General features: G+C 41.1%; 1 protein-coding gene across 13 annotated transcripts in view; it reads right to left on the reverse strand.

Moving 5' to 3' along the window:
- Window positions 1-15,745, reverse strand: part of MITF (melanocyte inducing transcription factor) — a 178,537-nt gene that overhangs the window by 115,003 nt on the left and 47,789 nt on the right. The window contains exon 1 of one of the 13 annotated variants that reach the window (XM_072128676.1): window positions 10,568-10,791. The exons of the other annotated variants lie outside the window; for them this stretch is intronic. Within the exon in view, the coding sequence (XP_071984777.1) occupies window positions 10,568-10,620 (53 nt within the window). The 5' untranslated portion in view covers window positions 10,621-10,791. Of the gene's footprint in view, window positions 1-10,567; window positions 10,792-15,745 lie in introns of those variants that run through there. 13 annotated transcript variants of the gene reach the window in all.

The raw sequence follows: 15,745 nt of genomic DNA on the forward strand, positions 1-15,745 counted from the left end.
ACATGTGCTTCTCTTCTTTACTGCTCATTATCATATTTTTTCTTAATTTTGTGTAAATGGAAACCCATATAGCTTTCATTACCACCTCCACTGGGGTAGTCATCCAACTTTCCCATAGTCCTGAATGGTAAATCTATGTACTGAGACAATGATACATCCCTATAGGAAATGTAAGACTACACAAGGTTCTATCCAGCTTTCCCAGGATCAGATAAAACCTAGTCTGATCCACAAGAGAATTGGGGTCTGCTTTGAATGGTTGCTTAGGGCTACATGTTATCTGTATGAGAATAGGAGGATCAGACATGCTGAAATCCAACAGCCCAATCCTTTTTTCTCAGGTTTGTCAATAGGTTTGCAGAGTTATATATGTCATGTTTTGCTGATATAAATCGAATATATATGTCCAGCGATATGGTCAGCGCAGCAGGACCACAGAGAGGTCCATGACATCAGTACAGATTACGAGCTTCTTCATAGATATGGCCGCCGGATATGACACACAGAGAAGCCTCACAATCAGTTCTCCGTCCTGGTATCTGCGAGATGCAGAATGCAAAGCTTTTACCCTCCCTCTCGATGTTATCAGCCGCTTTGTTTCTGTTACAGATAAAAAAAAGCAACTGTGACTACAACATCCAACACGACCACAAGTTTTTATTGTATCCGAAGAGTAACATTCAGACTAAGGCTCCTTTCAGTCCTACGTTTTTCGCGGTTCCGATTTTTTTTTGTACCTGTGTTTGCGGGTAAATTAGGACTCGATTTTGTGTAATGGATTGAAGTCTATGGGGCGCAGGTATCAAACTTTTTATTTGCCTTTTTCTTTCATTTTTGAGACTTTTTCATGGCACTTGTTCTCATTTGCGCCTAAAACAGTCTCCATTCAAAGTTCGCCATTGTCTAGTTTTCTGCAGTGTTCCCTGAAGTTGTCACCAGAATCCAGATGTGATAGTAACAACTTTTTAAAAAAAAAAGTTGCTAATTTTGGTGCAAATCTATGGCTGCCCCTGACCTGGCGTAGAAATTAGCTTGGAACTGATTGCAACTTTTTGAGACTTTTTGCAATTTTTCTTTTAAGAAGCCGCAAATTCACTCAAGACCAAACACCACCAATAACGAAAAAAACGCTAAGATACATCTGACCAGCAGAGAAGCCAAAAAAAGTCCCCAAAAACAGATGGACAAAGACAGACTAAGGCCCCTTCCACACTAGCGAGTGTGATGTGATGAACTCGCATCACACTCGCAACGCAAGCTGCCGGGAACGCACGGCCCGAACGCTGCACCGCGGGAGTGAACTGACATGCTGAGTTCACTCCCGCGGTGCAGCGTTCGGGCCGTGCGTTCCCAGCAGCTTGCGTTGCGAGTGTGATGCGAGTTCATCGCATCACACTCGCTAGTGTGGAAGGGGCCTTATGTTACATTTCTCCCTAAGGGGCGCACGTTTTTGCGGATTGCACTGGGTTTCATCTGCTTTTGCAGACCGTTTTTTAAATTATATTGCTTAGATACAAGGCACATATCCGAAAAATCATCATATGACCGAGTTTAAATAGAAGCAAGAATGACATAATTTAAGCCAGACTGCAAAAACGGATGACGCGCAGGTCATTTTTGTGGATGAGGAATGAAAAAATAGTAAAATACGAATGTATGTTTTGTCCGTGAAATATGGATTTTGCGTCACCCGTATTTCCAGGACGGACAATTTGTAGGGATCTAAGCATGGCATGTTATGGTCTAGTGTAGGACTAATGTCCTGTACCATAATCATGGGTTTAGTACCGGATAGATGTGCCATGGGGTGACAGTTACTCACAGCAGCACAGATGAGCCAATACTGCTGTGAGCACAGGTCCCTGTACAGCTTGGGAAATATGGCCGACACATTGGCTGAACACTATCAGATGCCAGAAACCAGCCAGATACAGAGATATCATAAGGTTTCCCTGACCCAATGACTTGGACTGTACATGGCAAAGATGCCAAAAGTCACACTAATCACAAAAATACCCAAAAGAGGAATTTCTGTTCTATATTAGGGAGTTTTCAGCAGAATCAAGCACAACCTAAATTTCCCGTAATGTGGGATTCAAATATGGGAAGTACAGGTGCAAATAAATGGAGCTGAGGTGCAATACCAAGCACTGCCAGTGGAGTACAGTGGCGCTGTTAAATAAGCATCAACTAACAAAACTAACTACCCAATATGTAAACATCTAGTATATAGAAATGCATATATATTTAGAATATAGGAAAAAGAAACATTGTAAATGTATTACTTCTCGACTGTATGTATGTTTGGGAAAAATTCTGAATAAAAATTTACATAATAAAAAAAAAATAAATAAAACTTAAAGGACACTACCTTTAAAGGACTATATGCAAATGAGCCTGAGGGGTCCAGGCCACACCTATGGAGTGTGGAGCCCCTTATGCTCAATTGCATACAGTCCATTATCCTAACGGTAGATGCCATACACCATAACAGAAAGAAATCAACTCTGTGATACACTGCTATGGCAGAAAGGGGGCGCTCTCACACAGCCAGCTAAGAAATACTACTTCACACATGACCAGTCTCAAGCTTTCTCCTTACATTTGCAAATACACCTGCCCCAGACAGTACTGTACATTGCGAATGCTTAAACAATCAGCCCTAGGGCATTGTGGGTACGGCTATGCAAATCAGCACAAACAAAAAAAAAAACAAAAAAAGTCTAGTAAGCGTTTTCTATCTGTACATTTCCCATACATTAGTCAAGGAGAGAACTTGCCTCGGGGCGGGAGCACTTTTAGTAACTCTGGGGCTATTAATAGATGTGGTTCTAACCAAAGTAATGGCAGTTCTATCACCTGCAATAATATACATAACAGGTGAGAGCGCGGCGCCCCCGGTAGGCGATTATCCATCCGGATCACAACTCCCAGCGCTCCCGAGCTTCCTAAGAAGATTTCCATATCCTCTCAGCTGCAAATTGACACTTTCACATCAAGTTTTCAGAAAGAGGTCGAAATAAAAAAGTAGCCGTTCCATGTATAAAGCAGGTTCCAAATTTAGCATCGGGGGAGGGGGGGAGGGTTACGTTTGCACAATCACAGACTTAGTGTTTCAATGAAGAGGAAAAAACCTCAGAGCTGGTTAGTCAGCAGCTTCGTTTCCACATCTGCAGCGCTGCACGGTGACAATGCCAGAAGAACGAGTCACGTAGACAATGGGGGCCCATGTACCACCAGTCAGGCAGGGACATGTACCATAAAGGGAGGGAGGTATGTGACGCGTCTATATAATGTCTCGTGTCAGCCATGTTCTAGAGAGCCCGACTATTATAGCCATCCCGGTATTAGATTACATGCCCCTATTATAATTTAATTGTAATTTCCATGATAAGACTTAGCCAATCAGAGAGGACACCGCCCACGAGGAACACCTCACTGGCCATTCCCATGGGGCACAGGACACTGCTCTGCAAAGAAAAAGGTAAACTTTCATCTAACTTTTCTTTTTATCGGAAAAGCCAGTTTTATCATAAAAAACACTTTGGGAATGTGCACACTATTCTCTATGGGGACATGGGGGAGCCATAAAAATTACTCCTAAATACAGGTTCCCTTTAATACAGAGAAGACCCCGCCCTAGAGGTGCAGAAAAATGATTGTTCTATTACAGTGAATGATTATTCCTGTGGTGATACTGCTGCGCCGTGATGCTTGCATGTTTCCACAACCTCATGCTCATGTGTGACCCCCTCATGCTCACGTGTGGCCCCCTCATGCTCACGGTGACCGCACACTCACGGTGACCTCACGCTCACAGTGACCGCACCCTCATGCTCACAGTGACTGCACGCTCACGTGTGACCCCCTCATGCTCACGTGTGACCCCCTCATGCTCACGTGTGACCCCCTCATGCTCACGTGTGACCCCCTCATGCTCACGTGTGACCCCCTCATGCTCACGTGTGGCCCCCCTCATGCTCACGTGTGGCCCCCCTCATGCTCACGTGTGGCCCCCCTCATGCTCACGTGTGGCCCCCCTCATGCTCACGTGTGGCCCCCCTCATGCTCACGTGTGGCCCCCCTCATGCTCACGTGTGGCCCCCCTCATGCTCACGTGTGGCCCCCTCATGCTCACGTGTGGCCCTCTCATGCTCACGTGTGGCCCCCTCATGCTCACGTGTGGCCCTCTCATGCTCAAGTGTGGCCCCCTCATGCTCAAGTGTGGCCCCCTCATGCTCACGTGTGGCCCCCTCATGCTCACGTGTGGCCCCCTCATGCTCACGTGTGGCCCCCTCATGCTCACGTGTGGCCCCCTCATGCTCACGTGTGGCCTCCTCATGCTCACGTGTGGCCTCCTCATGCTCACGTGTGGCCCCCTCATGCTCACGGTGAACGCACACTCACGGTGAACGCACACTCACGGTGAACGCACACTCACGCTCACAGTGACTGCACCCTCACGTGTGACCCCCTCATGCTCACGTGTGGCACCCTCATGCTCATCTAAGACCGAACCCTCGTGCTCATGTGTGGCACCCTCATGCTCACGTGTGGCACCCTCATGCTCATCTAAGACTGAACCATCGTGCTCATGTGTGGCCCCCTCATGCTCACGTGTGGCACCCTCATGCTCATCTAAGACCGAACCCTCGTGCTCATGTGTGGCACCCTCATGCTCACGTGTGGCACCCTCATGCTCATCTAAGACCGAACCCTCGTGCTCATGTGTGGCACCCTCATGCTCACGTGTGGCACCCTCATGCTCATCTAAGACTGAACCATCGTGCTCATGTGTGGCCCCCTCATGCTCACGTGTGGCACCCTCATGCTCACGTGTGGCACCCTCATGCTTTTCCCTGCAGCTTCTTTTGCTCAGATTAATAGTTGTGTACATGCAACTAAACCAAGAAGATGATTGCTTCCTATTCCCTGAATAAACTCCCTGAGCCTCACTATGTGATATTTCAGGAAAAAAATGTACATCTAGATTATCAGAATTGTAAAGCTGAACAGAGAAGCAAACAAATCTATAGAAAGCAGAAGAGAAAGTCATCCAGTAAGTGCAACTCCAGCAACACAGCACAAAGCCAATGCTGAACAATAGAAACACTGTGGTCTTCAAAAGAGTTTGTAGAGAGCAACAAACACCAACAACAGCTCCAAACAAAGCAAAGCCGTCACCTCCAGAATAACTAGAAAGTACAACATGCTGTGTGAGATACAGATGCGCCTTCCTGCCACTTTAACATTATATTAGGTAATTGGATTATCAGGAAATTCTAAAACATACAGCATCGATTATCAATGTAGGTAACACTTGGGCAGTACAGGCAGTCCCCGGGTTACATACAAGATAGGGTCTGTAGGTTTGTTCTTAAGTTGAGTTTGTATGTAAGTCAGAACTGTATATTTTATCATTGTAATCCCAGCCAGAACTTTTTTGATCTCTGTGACAATTGGATTTTAAAAATGTTGGGTTGTCATACACATCTTGCAACTGTGATGGCTAATGTACACAAAAAGGATGTCCTATGTACTAGTACGCTTATTGTTATGCTGTAACAGATGAAACTACAAAAAAATTTAATAAAAATGAAAGTTTAAAAAAAAAAATGTTGGATTGTCATAAGAACCAGGATTAACAATAAATCTTCATTACAGACACTTGTGATAACTGTTACAGCTGATTATTGTAGCCTAGGACTAAAGTACAATAAATCACCAATATCCAGTGGTCCGTTTGTAACTAGGGGTCGTATGTAAGTCGAGTGTTCTTAAGTAGGGGACTGCCTGTAGTCGATTCTAATATAGGTGTCTTGGGCGGTGGCCCGGGCCCAAGCTGCCTAGGGGGCCCATGGCCACCTAAACCACAAAATTTTATACTCGAAAGGACCTTCACCCATGAGCCATTTCAGGACCTTTGAAGGTCCTCCAATGGTCCTGAAACCACATATTGACAACAGGCAGAAGGGACATGTCCTCCATTCCCCAAGAAGGTTGATTCCAGTCCCATATGTAGGAAGTGATACCATATTCATACAGCCCAGGGCCCATGGTCTTGGGCAACAGCTATTCCCTCGGACTCCAGTATATACATGCAGTTCGGCTGAGCATGCATGTGCTCTCAACTGAGGGTATATTCACACACATATCAAAGCCAAAAGTAGGAGTGGATCATAAAGGGTGAGAACACATCATTGAGAGGTGCTATTCCTCCTCTTTTTCTCACTCCACTCCTGATTTGGACATCAAAAACTGCATCTGAAAAATTAAAGTTGTGAACGCACCCGAAAAGAGGGAAATAATCTGCTGGTAAAATCTCTTGCCAGTGGCTTCATAGTGGCCCAAAAGGGAAAATCATCAATAGTAAATCCTGACAAATCCTTAAAACAGACCCCCTGTAACTCCCCCGCTGAGAGTGCCCACTATGGATCTCCATGCCCTCGGGGCGGGCAGCATAGCCTCCTTCATATAGAAGCTGTTGCTGACATACCCTTATTACTTTTATCCCTGCATTTTGGGATGTCAGTCCTTTTTTGTTAATTTTTCCATTTTGGGTCAGTGTGAGCGACATCTTCCCCAGAAGTTTCCTATAAAGTTCTCTTATGTTTTCGTAGGGAGAATAGGACTCGTTTACCTCAAGCGCCCTCCTCATTCTGCGCCTCAAGGTTAAGACGACCTTCTTACACAAACACATACATCCTGGAGCATATATCTGCAAGGACATTTGCCTTATCACATTCTTCTAAGAGATGGGGAAATTCCAAATATCACCCCGGCCGGCCGCCTTTCATGTTTGCACAATATACTGTAGCAATGCACGGATGGAAGAGACAGTCACACTGCAGCGTCCTGCCAGCGCAGCCTGGAAACCTGCCATTTCTATCAGTGCTTTTATGGCGGAGACAAATGTTTTGTTACATATGAAAAACAACATTTTTTAGATTAGATTTAAAATGTAGTAACAGCATAAATTTTTGTTTATGGAACTTTTTCTGAAATGTTGAGAGATAGTTAGATATGAGATAGATAGATATGAGATAGATAGATATGAGATAGATAGATATGAGATAGTTAGATATGAGATAGATAGATATGAGATAGATAGATAGATAGATATGAGATAGATAGATATGAGATAGATAGATATGAGATAGATAGATAGATAGATAGATAGATAGGAGATAGATAGATAGATAGATAGATAGGAGATAGATAGGTAGATAGATATGAGATAGATAGATATGAGATAGATAGATATGAGATAGATAGATATGAGATAGATAGATAGGAGATAGATAGATAGGAGATAGATAGGTAGATAGATATGAGATAGATAGATAGGTAGATAGATATGAGATAGATAGATAGGAGATAGATAGATAGATAGATAGATATGAGATAGATAGATATGAGATAGATAGATAGATAGATAGACAGATAGATAGATATGAGATAGACAGATAGATAGATATACAGATAGATAGATATGAGATAGATAGATATGAGATAGACAGATAGATAGATATACAGATAGATAGATATGAGATAGATAGATATGAGATAGATAGATATGAGATAGATAGATAGATAGATATGAGATAGATATGAGATAGATATGAGATAGATAGATATAGATAGATAGATAGATAGATAGATAGATAGATAGATAGATAGATAGATAGGAGGTAGATACATATATAGATAAATAAATATGAGATAGTTAGATATGAGATAGATAGATAGATAGATAGAAAGAAAGATAGGAGATAGATAGATAGATAGATAGATAGATAGATAGATAGATAGATAGAAAGATAGGAGATAGATAGATAGATAGATAGATAGATAGATAGATAGATAGATAGATAGAAAGATAGATAGATAGATATGAGATGTATAGATAGATAGATATGAGATAGATAGATAAATAGATAGATCTCATATTTATCTCATATCTATCCATCCATCTATATATCTATCTATATCATCTCTCAAAATATCAGAAAAGTTCCATAAACAAAAATTAAAGCTTTTGCTACATTTTAAATCTAAACAAAAAAATTTAGTTTTTCATATGTGTGGAGAAAGGCTCAACACTAGAGCTGAAATGTTGCTACTAACATTAAATAATTCTACCTGATCACTTTACATCCTTGCTATTTTTTTTCTTTTTCTTCTATCTATCTATCTATCTATCTCATATCTATCTATCTATCTATCTATCTCATATCTATCTATCTCATATCTATCTATCTATCTATCTCATATCTATCTATCTCCTACCTATCTATCTATCTTATATCTATCTATCTCATATCTATCTATCTATCTCATATCTATCTATCTATCTCATATCTATCTATCTCATATCTATCTATCTATCTCATATCTATCTATCTATCTCATATCTATCTATCTCATATCTATCTATCTATCTCATATCTATCTATCTATCTATCTCATATCTATCTATCTATCTCATATCTATCTATCTATCTCATATCTATCTATCTATCTCATATCTATCTATCTATCTATCTATCTCATATCTATCTATCTCATATCTATCTATCTATCTATCTATCTATCTCATATCTATCTATCTCCTACCTATCTATCTATCTTATATCTATCTATCTCATATCTATCTATCTATCTCATATCTATCTATCTATCTCATATCTATCTATCTATCTATCTCATATCTATCTATCTATCTCATATCTATCTATCTATCTCATATCTATCTATCTATCTCATATCTATCTATCTATCTCATATCTATCTATCTATCTCATATCTATCTATCTATCTCATATCTATCTATCTATCTCATATCTATCTATCTATCTATCTATCTCATATCTATCTATCTATCTCATATCTATCTATCTCATATCTATCTATCTATCTCATATCTATCTATCTATCTATCTATCTCATATCTATCTATCCATCTATCTATCTATCTATCTATCTCATATCTATCTATCTATCTATCTATCTATCTATCTCATATCTATCTATCATCTCTCTCTCTCATATATATCTATTTCATATCTATCTCAAATCTCACTGATATATCTGTACTTTTCATTTTAAGCGATGGGGGGGGGAGGGGCGGGTTAGTCGCAATTCCCGGCACAGAGCCCTCTACACCAGTTTGGCGTGGAGGCGGCAGTGCCGTTCCTTGCGTTGGGCTGGCGCGGGGCGTTACCACATATAGTCTGCGCCTGTTATGGCATAATCAGGTCGGAGCTGCCATAGAAGTTCCCCAGCAGCACAGCCTATCGCTGTTCTTTGGTGCTGCCTGCCGGGGATTTGATTATTGTGCCCCCTTTGTGCTTCAAAAAACTGTTCTGTTCATATCTGTCCATCTCAATTATCGAAAACTTTCACAACACAAAGGGGCAGATGTATCCTTTTTCTGTGTTTGTTTCTTTCCTTTTTCCATTTTCTTTGGATTTATGCATTTTTTTTAATAACTGTTTCCTGGGTTCTCTGAAGCTTGCCACGCACTGGTTTTCCTGCTCTACGCCTAATTCATCTTCAAACTTGCCTGCTGGCAGGTGTTTGTAAATGATATGTCATTGATTTGCGCCAAAAACATGCGCATAAACACTCCAGTGCATCAAATGTCACCATTTAGATGAATCGCGTCCAAAATAGCATAAACACAGGAGTGTGATTCATCTTAAGGAAGTCAACCCAAACATAAATCAAAAAGCAAAGGAGCTAAATAATAAGGCGTAAAATGCAAGACTAAGGGGGTCATTTATCTTCTCCTTCCGTTAGTGTTTTTGCACCTTTTTGCTGTGTAATGGCCGTTTTGTGCCTATCTTGCACTTTTTTGGAATGTTACGCCTTAATTTGCCGTGTGTTGTTGCTCCCTATTTGTCATTGCGCCTCTTTACAATTCTTTGCGCCCGATTTATTATACTAGTGCGCAATAAGCCGCCAGTCCTGACCATACTTAGGAAAGGCAAGGGGATGATTTGTGCAACAAATTGCACCTTTTTTTAAATTTGCACCTAATAAGGCGCAAAAAAAACCCTGCATTTGACAAAGAGCCAAAACGACAAAGACAAATTAGGTGCAAAAAAACAGACTCACTACAGGTGCAAAAAGAGCTCAGAGAAGGGGGAAATAAGATAAATGACCCCCCTAAAGATACATCTGCCCCCCATGTATTCTACACGGTTTCTGTATATATTTCACTAAAAACATAGACATAGGTTAAAATGCCTAATAAAAATAATTTAGAGCTAATAATATACAGTAATGACTCCTTTTCTCTCTCTAATAATAATAAACTCATTAAAATGTATAATAATAAAAGTTGCTATAAAATCATAACAATCAATACAAGAGCTCTGAAGGCGCTGCGGAGGACGATGGCGCTAACTAAAATAAAGATTTTTTTATTCTTTGTTATAATAAATTCTACTTGTACTTTTTGCCTAATAGATTTGGCGATAAAAGAGAACCACAAACTGCTACAAAGGGTTAAGGGAGTCAGCGATGTAAAGGGCAGGCGGTGGATTGCTAGCTCTTCTCTTACCTTGTTCCCAGGTCATATTTCATCTGCTGGCTCAGTAAGCAAAGTGCATTCATGTTCCAGTCAACACTACAGGAAAAAAAAAAACTCAAGCCGAAGCCCTAGAAAAAGTGTCGGAGATCAGCCCCGGCTTCCAGAAAGTGACTCTGCACTAACTCCCACGTCCTGCAGTGTCACATCAGTATCCACAGGCTGAGATGTGAGAGATGTGACTAACCTGCCACCCTGCAGAACCTGTCCACGGTCCTGCCCATTGATCTGCATATAGTAACTGACAAAGTGAAGAAAAAAAACAAACAATGAGAAGTTAAACAGTTAACAAAAAGCAAAAAAAAAAAAATCTCCCCCAGTATTCTACATCACGTTACATATCAGCGGACTACAACTCCTAACATGTCAACTGAAGAAATGCTCCAATAGAACATGAAATAAATTGAATCTTTATCCCCAAAATAGCACCGCCCCCATCTAGAGGTATGAAATCCCAGCCCAATTTCACTAAAATAGGGCTAACCCGCAATACCGTGCATGACCTACTGACAAGAGTGGCGCTGTTTGTTCAAACTGTGATTATTTGGTAAAATATAGAAGTTCCTTCTGTTCAGGAGATTTAATATTAAGAAGCAAGGGTGAGAAGAATTAGGTTCCCCCTGTCCTGTTAAAGGGGTTGTCTCTTTTTTAAAAAACAAATAATAATTATGAAGTAACCTACATTGATCAAGGTAATAAGAAACTACAAAAAGAGTCTCTGCCTCTCGAGGACGCAAAACGTCCATATAATACACAGTGTACATTGATATTAATGGGAATTGTGTAATTCTTCTTCTCTCCTGCGGGGGCACTGCAGTATCGTGCCACACAATGGAGAAGGGCACAGGCCGAGAAGAAACATTTGTTTTCCCAATCTCTCTGCGCTCAGATCACCAGTGATCAGTCACTTATACCCAATTCCACCATTGGGACCCCTACAGATCATGAGAACAGAGGTGGCAGAGGGTGAGCATTTCACTGTGGCACTGCCCTATTCATAGTCTTGTTAAAGGGGTTGTCATATTATTATAATACACCATACTATAACTGATTGATGGTGTTAATACGGCTACGAACCACCACAATCACGTGATAAAAGAGGTCATGACCCCTAAAAATCATGACCACACCTGATTATAACTTCTGTCCATTCAGCTGATTGTGGGGTCCCAGCAGTCTGACCCCCTATCGATCCTAATGACATAATAAGGATAAAAGCTACAACAAGTACAATGATCCCTTTAAAGACGATTTGTAGGTGGGAGAATCAGGTCAAGTAAGAAATTTTCCTATAAGATATTGATAAGCTTCTAAATATAATCTTGTTTCCTATTATCGGGGATACTGAGAATCCTGCGTCTGGACTCTGCTTCGTGTTTATAACCTTTATACAGAGTAATGTGGCTTCTTTAGCGTCGTGCATTTCATCATGTGAAAAATATCTGAACTTTATAGACAGTCACTGATGAGACCGGCCCCTGCCCTCGAAAAACTTCCCCTTAAAGTATCTGTTATTATTGGGGCTCAGAGTTTTTTAGCCTTTGGTCCAATTAAAGTGTCAGTGTCACATATTTATACCAAGTTCTATCGTTCTATACAAATTCTATACAAGTTCTGTACAAGTTCTGTACATGTTCTATTCAAGTTCTATTCAAGTTCTATTCAAGTTCTATTCAAGTTCTATTCAAGTTCTATTCAAGTTCTACCATTCTATACAAGTTCTGTACAAGTTCTGTCGTTCTATACAAGTTCTATACAAGTTCTGTACAAGTTCTGTCATTCTATACAAGTTCTATACAAGTTCTGTACAAGTTCTACCGTTCTATACAAGTTCTATACAAGTTCTGTCATTCTATACAAGTTCTATACAAGTTCTGTCATTCTATACAAGTTCTATACAAGTTCTGTACAAGTTCTGGCGTTCTATACAAGTTCTATACAAGTTCTACCGTTCTATACAAGTTCTATACAAGTTCTGTACAAGTTCTATACAAGTTCTATACAAGTTCTATACAAGTTCTATACAAGTTCTATACAAGTTCTATACAAGTTCTATACAAGTTCTATACAAGTTCTATACAAGTTCTGTCATTCTATACAAGTTCTGTCATTCTATACAAGTTCTGTCATTCTATACAAGTTCTATACAAGTTCTGTACAAGTTCTGGCGTTCTATACAAGTTCTATACAAGTTCTGTACAAGTTCTGTACAAGTTCTGTACAAGTTCTGTACAAGTTCTGTACAAGTTCTGGCGTTCTATACAAGTTCTATACAAGTTCTGTCATTCTATACAAGTTCTATACAAGTTCTACCGTTCTATACAAGTTCTGCCATTCGGGCTTCCAAGGAAATTCTCATTGGCCCCTGGCGTGGAGAGGACCATAACATTTATTAAGGTGGGAATTTCACCATCTCCAATTCTTGCTTCCTTTAATAGATACTTTCCCCCTAATTCTGGTGCAGTTGGAATTTTTTCTCTAGCCCTCACCGTTCCAGAGCAATCAGCAAATTAGGCAGCAGTTATCTATTGTCAAGTGGGCAGTAATAAAACCTGGGACCGCCCACCTGACAAATGCAATGCTAAGAATAACGGCAGTGATTGTTCAGGGACGACAGGGGCTACAGAAAAAATTCCAACTGTGCCAGAATCAGTGGAGCACTACCTATTAGATAGCACGAAAAGTGGGGATTGGTAGAAGTGATGAACTGATCACTTTAAAGGGATATTCCTACAAGAGACAATAAAAGAACAAACCTAAATCTCTTAAAGTTGAGGATTCCGTCATATCTTATTGGAGAACAGGGTTCTCACATGTCATGGGGGCACTGTCTCCGTCTGGAAAAAACAAGGTTTAATCACCAAAGGCGACAGGGATTTTTTACTATGAGAACTGTCAATCTGTGGAATAGCCTGCCTCAGGCGCTGGTCACAGCAGGGACAGCAGAGAGCTTCAAGAAGGGTCTAGAAGCCTTTTTACACCTAAATAACATTAATGGTTATGTTCTATAGAATTGTTTCCCCTAAATCCCTTCTTCATGTAATCCCTTCCCTTCCTTAGTTGAACTTGATGGACATGTGTCTTTTTTCAACCGTATAAACTATGATACTATGATGTTGCCGGGTTTCAAAAGTGGAGGAGAGGTAAAGGATACCCAGCTGTGCAATGAATTTTACATGGCTCATTAAAGGGGTTGTCACTTAGAACCATAGGACAGGTAAGAAGTAGATCGCCGTGGGATGCAACTGCTGATTATTAGTTCTTAGAGCAGAGAAAGTGTGAAGTCGCCCAATGCACAGAGCACAGCAGTGTGAGGACAAGTTCTCTTGGAGAAACTACAATACTGGAATATAAATGCATTTTTTACAGTCCTGCTGCTACTAAAAACACAAACAAAGGTCTGATTACACATCTCTCCAGGGACAACATTGGTGGCTGGTAAAGGGGCGATTATTATTGATGCCTAGGGGTCCAGACCACTCCCAGTCTACCTCAGATACTTATATCCAGAAAACCTGAGATACCATAGCGGGACGATGTCTCCATACAAGTCTTATGCCTTTAGGAATTGTGATAGATACACAAAGTGCAGGAACAACAAAGAATCAGTGTCAATATGTATCCAACACATGAGGCTTGAGAAATCAATATTTGTTCTCATTGACAGAATACGTGAACATTTAAGGGATATTCCAATCAGAAGCAATTATCCTCCAGACAGGTGACGATCACGAGGGCTCAGGCTTTCCTGCACTCGGGGTAAAGGCTCAGTTCATTGCCCCAACTCCGCATCTAAATACATCATTTGGATTGTTGGTGACTAAGAGACGTGGACTTCACTATAAAGCAATTGTAAGGACCCCGGGGATCATTGGGACCCGATGCCCCATTGATTTCAAAGGCAGAGCAGGGAGCAATGGACTCCTTGCTCTTTAATTTGGGGAGGAGTAATGCCCTCGGGCCACCAGGATTGTACTTTTCCTGGAGCCATAGATTGGACCCCGACCAATCTATCAGTCATCACCCATCCAGCAATACTTGCTTCTGAATGAAATATCAATTAAAGGGGTATCCAGGATAATGATCCATAATCTATTCTTAAAGGGTTTGCCAACTTTCAGCAAAGAATTGATATTGTTTGTGTAATGAGAAGTTATACAGTTTTTCAATATGCTTTCTATATCAATTTCTCATAATTTTCCTTCCTGTGGATAAAATCCGGTTCCTATTCATGTGATGTCACACAGGTGCATGGCTCATTACACCACTGGTCATATGATGTCACACAAATGAACGGCCCGTTATTTCCCTGGTCATGTGATGTCACACAGGCGCAAGGCTCGTTATACATCCCTGGTCATGTGATGTCACACAGGTGCACGGCTCATTATATCCCTGGTCATATGATGTCACACAGGTGCATGGCTCATTACACCACTGGTCACATGATATCACACAAATGAACGGCCCGTTATTTCCCTGGTCATGTGATGTCACACAGGTGCAAGGCTCGTTATACATCCCTGGTCATGTGATGTGACACAGGTGCACAGCTCATTATACCACTGGTCATATGATGTCACACAGGTGCACAGCTCGTTATAACTCACAGCTTTATGAATTCTGAATACTTTATGTGATATAACGAGCCGCGCACCTGTGTGACATCGCATGACGAGGAATACAACAAGCTGTGCACCTGTGTGACATCGCATTACGAGGAATACAACAAGCCGTGCACCTGTGTGACATCGCATGACCAGGAATACAACAAGCTGTGCACCTGTGTGACATTGCATGACCAGGGATATAATGAGCTGTGCACCTGTGTGACATCACATTACCAGGGATATAATGAGCTGTGCACCTGTGTGACATCACATTACCAGGGATATAATTAACCGTGCACCTGTGTGACATCACATGAACAGGAATATAACAAGCTGTGCACCTGTGTGACATCACATGACCAGGGATATAATGAGCCGAACGCCTGTGTGACATCACATGACCAGGGATATAATGAGCAGTGCACCTGTGTGACATCACATGACAAGGGATATAACGAGCCGTGCACCTGTGTGACATCACATGAACAGGAATATAACAAGCTGTGCACCTGTGTGACATCACATGACCAGGGATATAATG

Source organism: Engystomops pustulosus, chromosome 10 (assembly GCF_040894005.1).
Source record: "Engystomops pustulosus chromosome 10, aEngPut4.maternal, whole genome shotgun sequence".
NCBI lineage: Eukaryota > Metazoa > Chordata > Amphibia > Anura > Leptodactylidae > Engystomops > Engystomops pustulosus.